Source organism: Sphaeroforma arctica (genome assembly GCF_001186125.1).
Source record: "Sphaeroforma arctica JP610 unplaced genomic scaffold supercont1.25, whole genome shotgun sequence".
Taxonomy (NCBI): Eukaryota; class Ichthyosporea; order Ichthyophonida; genus Sphaeroforma; species Sphaeroforma arctica.
Window position 1 is genome coordinate 107,462 of NW_014040533.1, and position 7,163 is coordinate 114,624.

General features: G+C 41.6%; 1 protein-coding gene across 1 annotated transcript in view; it reads right to left on the reverse strand.

Annotated features, from left to right (window-relative positions):
* Nucleotides 1–4,593: 4,593 nt before the first annotated feature.
* Nucleotides 4,594–7,163, reverse strand: part of SARC_00730 (hypothetical protein) — a 13,088-nt gene continuing 10,518 nt past the window's right edge. The window contains exons 14-16 of the mRNA XM_014305576.1: nt 6,023–6,435; nt 5,558–5,666; nt 4,594–4,789 (exon numbers count right to left, since the gene is read on the reverse strand). Of these exons, the coding sequence (XP_014161051.1) occupies nt 4,664–4,789; nt 5,558–5,666; nt 6,023–6,435 (648 nt within the window). The 3' untranslated portion in view covers nt 4,594–4,663. The remainder of the gene's footprint in view (nt 4,790–5,557; nt 5,667–6,022; nt 6,436–7,163) is intronic.

The window sequence follows — 7,163 nt, forward strand, 5'->3', positions numbered from 1 at the left end:
ATAAATATGTACATATATATTTTTGTTATATATATATATATATTAGATATATTAAATACACAATATATATGTCTAATATATATAATAAATACTTATGATACATGTCTTATGATTCATGTATAATATATTGCGTGTATGTTTCTCTGCCTCTATATGTATTTTATTTTATCGATATATCCAGAAGTGTATAGGCATTGGACGTGCTTTTGTTGGACAGTATAAGCTGGGAGGCCTAGCTGTTTTATCTATGCGAGCTACTTATTTCCTGTCTGCCTTGAGCAGTTTTAGAACAATTTTCTTTGTACCTCTTATTGTTATCTTGCGCAGATGTGGAAGGTCATTTCTGCGTGCCTCGTTGATTCATTGACACTCATTATTTTATCCATGTTGTACTTGTATTTATGTGTAGTTTTAATATGTTCGATCTTAATTTCCATGTCTGCGTTTAGCTTTAGCTCTAGGTCTCGATCAAAATGAGGAATGTCATGTTCAAAGCTAAGTTGACTATTTTAACCTTGTTTCCCGTTTAATGAATTGTAATATTTGCTTCTGACTTGATTGTGGATATAGTTTTAAGGGTATCCGCAGGTGCCTTTCGTATTGCTCGTGTATATATTTTGTGTGTACAGGAAATATTGCGAATCAGAGGACAAAGTGTCGCAAAATACATGTATAGCGTGTGTAAACTTAATATATATATATCACTGCCTATGGTTTATGCACAAGAATGCAATGCCAAACACAGTATAGTCCCTATTAAATTCCATTTCTACAGTGCTTCATGCATGAAAAATGACATTCTAGCCATGCATTCTGTTTCGTTGTCAGACATGTGACACTTTGATGTACCTTCTAAATTAAATTGCATTAGTAACATTTATCCATCTCCAATTAGGGCCAAATTTAGCCATATCACATGAATGGCATTCGACGGTATACAAGGAATTGTCAGGTCCATCTCACGTCGTGTTAGTTTGTCTGCCTCATGCTAACTTCATCACACTATGATTTTTCATACAGCTTATACACAATGGATTTAGGAGAGATCATCGAGCCTCTTATTGAGTTTTACAAGGACAGTGCTCGACTATTAAGAAAATGTACCAAGCCCGATCGTAAAGGTAATCACACACGCGTGCGTAGTCTGGACAACAGTACTTCCTTTCTACTTCGGTCGTATCGGCAACTGTGAAGCTCAATACGTACGTTTAGTTTGTGAATGCTTGTTTGAATGTAGGTTTTCGTTTACATGCGCACTTTATGGTTGTTTGATAGTATCATCATAATTGGAAACATGACCTGAGTCAATCCTAACGTTGGTAAACGATTATGCAAAACCATTAGTTATATGTAAGCAATAACTTAACGCATATTACACAATTTCCCGACCCATCCATGGAAGCATATCTTGGGTCGGCATAAAAACCTCCATCTTGCCCACTTTTCTGTTAGAACGTTTGTGTATTCACCGTAAATGTACGTGCGCAAGCGGTACAACAGCGTGTCATCGTGACCTTGTTTGGCTACTATCAGTTCAGTGAAGCGCCGAGTTTAGGCCCCCGTTCACCACTCTCTACCACGAGGTGTATAGCTCTAGCTCTATTTGTATATGTTTACCTACATGGGAGCCCAAAGTCAGAGAGACATGCGATTAACCCGCGTCTCTCATCCATTGTCTTGTAGTGAGGTGACCCCAGATTCTTTTCTCTTCCTTTCCTTTCCATACCTTGCGCTTTGTACGTGAATGTCATGTACGTGCCGTTGTCTCATGCCTGGCATCTCATATGGGTTTCCTGTTTTCCTTCTGTTTTCCTTTACAGAGTTTGAGAAGATTGCTGGAGCCACGGCTGTCGGATTCGTAATTATGGGCGGCATCGGATTCCTGGTGAAGCTGATTCACATTCCCATCAACAATATCATTGTGTAAGTGGCCAGTTGTTGAATCAAGTCTTGTTGCATTGTATATGTGTTCAACATCATCACTATCATGATACACTCACTTCGATCATTATCGTCGTTTGTGTACGTATGCACGCACGCCTTTATCTCTCTCCCTCCTGTTTCTCTTTCAAAGTAACTTGATAGATGCAGTACTAATCCAACATTTGCGTGCCTTTTCACTATGGCAGAGGGGCGTGAGGCTACTTCGACCGTATATAATTCAAGTGAGAAGTCTGGTTGAAGTAGATAGTCTGTGTGGCACCTGTAATGGACATCTGGCCCAAGCTGACCCCCCGAGCCGTACGACTCACACCCAAGTCAGTGGGAAGTCAACGGAACTCGTTATATTCGCGAAGATTTGCGCAGAGATGCACTTGTACTCAAGATGGATGCTTGGAATAAAATAATTTTGCTGTGAATCTCCGATTTTGATTTGGTGTGCCTCGCACTAGACGCACAATCTTAGAAACACCGTGTCAAAGACTATAGACCATGCTGAACTAAACTAGGTTCCAAGCTCGTGAGTATGTCCGTAGAGTACAAATATCAGGTCTAGCCTTCCGCCTACGGCGTTAGTTGCGCTGTGGTAGTTATAATCATCAGCTGTTTGTTACGCTGCGAATAATGCGGTGGCTATGCTTAACAGCTGTTAGTTGCGCTGTGGTAGCTGTGATCAACAGTTGATTCACATGGTTTGTGAACACCCATCCAACTCATCGGCAGATCTTTTCGGCATTTTTCTGTGAACAACTTTCGACGAAGAATGCCCAATACTCTTGAGGTGTAGCTCTCGAGAGTAGATCAGGTCTTAGACAGTGTTAATATTGTTTTGAAATGATCTACAAGAACATAAATCGTGTACATGGTACCGGATATCATTTATACGACCACATAGTTGGTTTATATGGTACCAGATGTAATTTATACCAGCACATATATGGTTTGTATGGTACCGGTATAATTTATACGAGAACATAATGTTTATATGGTACCAGATATAATTTATACGAGAACATAATAAAGGTTTGTATGATCCCAGATATAATTTATACGAGAACATAATAAAGGTTTGTATGGTACCAGATATAATTTATAAGAGAGAATATTTATGGTTCATATGGTACCAGATATAATTTATACGAGAACATATATGATATGGTTTATATGGTACCAGATATAATTTATACGAGAACATATATGGTTTATATGGTACCGGATAGAAGTTATATCTGGTACCATATAAACCATGCATCGATGTGTATTCATACTATCATAAACCATATAGGGTCGTATAAATTATCTCTGGTGCCATATAAACCATAGATTTTCTCGTAGAAATTATATCTGGTATCACATAAACAATATATGTTGTCGTATAAATTATATCTGATACCATATAAAACATATAGGTTCGCTCGTATAAATTATATCTGTATGAGCCTATGTGGTTTATATGGTATATAAGAGTATAAATACACTTCGATGCAAGACTTGTTTGAAAACAGCAACGTATTCAGCTGCCAACAACGGATGGCTATCAGATCTGCTGTGCGTCAAAGTACTGCCGTATGCGATACCGGAGTCCATTCTACAAGACGATGACCAGTACGCTATAGTGCCCTTACTAGACAACCATGGTATACCATGCGAGAAAATGGTACAGCACACACACACATGCGTCGCCATATTCGACCGCGTTAGCAGGTACCACAGTGTAGTATTGAGGATAGAGTAAAGTGATTACGCAGAGGATTAGCGCAACCACACAGGCTCGAAAAACGGAGCCTTGTTATATTCTCGACTCCTTTGGAAGGCAATCATGGTTTCCCTATAATATCACGAACAGCACTTCCACATACATGGTACACCGGCAAAGCTGAATACTGTGTCTTGTCTATCAGATACGAGCATAGCTATACACTAACATTCAACCAGGATACAAGTGTAGCCATATGCAAAGCCTTCTCTGTGTCAGTTGAGTGGTCAGAAGACTTTATTTACGTATTTATACTCTCACTGTGTGCCTTTAATCCTGTCCATATATATAGATATATCTATATATAAAGCCTTTACTATCAGATACGAGCATAGCTATTTACAAACATTCAACTAGGATACAAGTGTAGCCGTATGCAAAGCCTCCTCTGTGTCAGTTCAGTTGTCAGATGACTTTATTTACGGATTTATACTCTCACTGTGTGCCTTCAATCCTGTCCATATATATAGACATATCTGTATATAAAGCCTTTACTATCAGATACGAGCATAGCTATTTACAAATATTCAACTAGGATACAAGTGTAGCCATATGCAGAGCTTTCTGTGTCAGTTCAGTTGTCAGATGACTTTATTTACGGATTTATACTCTCACTGTGTGCCTTTAATCCTGTCTATGTATATAGACATATCTATATATAAAGCCTTTCCTATCAGATACGAGCATAGCTATTTACAAACATTCAACTAGGATATAAGTGTAGCCATATGCAGAGCCTTCTGTGTCAGTTCAGTTGTCAGATGACTTTATTTACGGATTTATACTCTCACTGTGTGCCTTTAATCCTGTCCATATATATAGACATATCTGTATATAAAGCCTTTACTATCAGATACGAGCATAGCAATTTTTCAAGCATTCCACAAACAACAAGTGTTAGCCACATGCAAAGCCTTCTCTGTGTCAGCTGAGTTGTCAGATGACTTTATTTACGTATTTGTACCCTTACTGTGCGCCTTTAATCCTGTTCATGCGAATTACCACCGCATTGCGATGTGCGTCCAGTTTCTCGAGTGCTGCAAGGGTCGCTACCGCAGGACCAATGCCCATCAGACCCTCTTCATTCAATTCCTAATGTTGGTGTAGCAATTGCGGGGCAAAATTGAGACGCTAGAATTCTTCCAATGCCAATATTACAGATCACTTTTTAAAATTAGTTCCGAATTTATATTGGCACACTGTGATGCATTTAGGAATGTTATTGGGTTTTGAAATTGTAGGTATTATAGAGGTTGCACCGAAGGGCTAACTATGTGGTTGTAATCTTTGCAGGGTAGTTATTGGCGTATACACAGATAGTTCCGATCTGATGTCGCCTAGCTAGTTGCAACAAACACGCACAGACTCTTTTCAGTTCATAGTGGTGCAGACTATAAATAGTATCCAATCATGAGACTCTACCACACTCAACCAATACTGGAATGAACGCATGTTCTTTTAGTGCAGTGTCCACGGCGACTCATGCAACACACACAAAAGCGATTTTCGCATAGACTTTGTCAATGTAAAAAACAGCATGAAGACAAACATCCAATAAAAAAACATATGTACTCGAGGACGGTGTTGTCAAGCTTTCTATTGGTGTAATCCAAAGCGAAATAGAAGCAGCGGCCAATGAAAAAACGAGTATAGTCACGGCAAGCTACGCCAAGTAAAAAAGACCACAAATATATCAAACGACATGCACACGAGTATATTTACATATACACATCATAATTCTAAGTGCATGTAAATATACGCATGCATATGCACGTAAACCGATCCTAGTATGTTTATATACACTGGCTACAATATATACCCACTCAATTGTCCACGGTACACATACAGTCATACACCCACCTGCATTGTGATATAGTTCTGGAAGGTGGAAGTGCTCACACCGCTGTACATGCGTGCGTAGCCGTACGTGGGCAGCGTGTGGTTAGTGCCAGACGCATAGTCTCCGCAACTGCGCAAGAAAACGGACAAGAAGGTTATGAGAGGGTTGAGTGGGAGGGTTGAGTTTTGAGCTAATGAGATAGGAAGTTCTGTACTAGTGAGATAGGTAAACTGGATTAGCGTGGCATATATACGCAATTTTTTATTACTTGCACGTAGCCGTTGATTCTGCATGGGAGCATGACTACGACCATTGTGGAAGGCTCTGCGAAGTAATTGACTGACAAGAAGCCCTAGTCACGATTCAGTTTCCCCAATAATATGGGCAAGCGCCAGAATTGCGCCGTATGTACTCGAGGATGCCCACTAAAAACATCGAGACTCGCAAATGACAATGCACACACACGCACAACCAACGATACACACCTCTCGGGCGAGTATGGGCCTAGGAACACCGATCCGGCACACTGCACCATGGGCACGACACGGTTGTAGTCTACGATGTTGACAATCAAATGCTCGGGTGCGTACTGGTTGCTGAACGCCATAGCGTCGGCCAAGGTGTCGACCCGAAGGGTCAGGCTCTTGGATAGGGCCACGCGGATAATGTCCTCACGCGGTAACAGGCACGTGAGACGTTCCAGATGAGCGTCTATGGCGCTGACTTGCGCATCGGTCATGTCCACAGCAACCAGGATCACCTGGCTGTCCACGCCGTGCTCGGCTTGGGATAGCAAGTCAATGGCGACGAATTCGGCATCGGCGTTGGCGTCGCAGATGACCATCACCTCGGAAGGACCCGCAGGCATGTCTATGCTCACTGCCGCATTGGCGTCGTTCTGTGGAGAGGGCGAGTGGGATGGTTGGAGCCACGTGTGGGTTAAGTACGCGGCGTGGGAAGGAAGGATGGGCGAGCGAGAGGTGTACTGGTATGGGAGTACTTTAGGCGAGTTCTGAAACCCTAAACCCTTGGAGGTTCGGGGATAGGGTTTAGGGTTGATAGCGCATGTGGTGAGTGAAGGGGATGTACCTGGACATACAGGCTGTGGATGGAGTGAGCGAGACAGACGCTTGTCGTACAACTGTCAGAGTGCAAAACATATACCGATGTGCAGGGATATACGCACAGATATGCCATTCAAGCCGGGTTCGCGATATCTTTCGAACAGATAAAGACAAAAAATGTAAGTGTTACTGTCAGTAGCTGCTATATACTTTTAAAGGTACATTTTCATAGTACCAAGCGCACGGCCGCTGACAATGCTTCTGTGTTTGAAAGACGCACGCACATGCACCCGCACAACAAAACACATACTGACTTGGCCAAACATCTCGGCGCAGTCACAAAGAAATGATTGACCGCTCTGCAGTTGTTGTCACACTTTCCGCAAAAGGTACAGGTGTGTAGTAGACACACAGGCATGCATTTGTACTGGGATACTCACACAGGCATGCATTTGTACTGGGATACTCACAACTAGGCATGCTACTTGTTGTACGTCGGGACTACTTCCAACTAGAGTACGTGTACGCCTACTTTAGGTAACGTTACGGGTACGTTAACTTA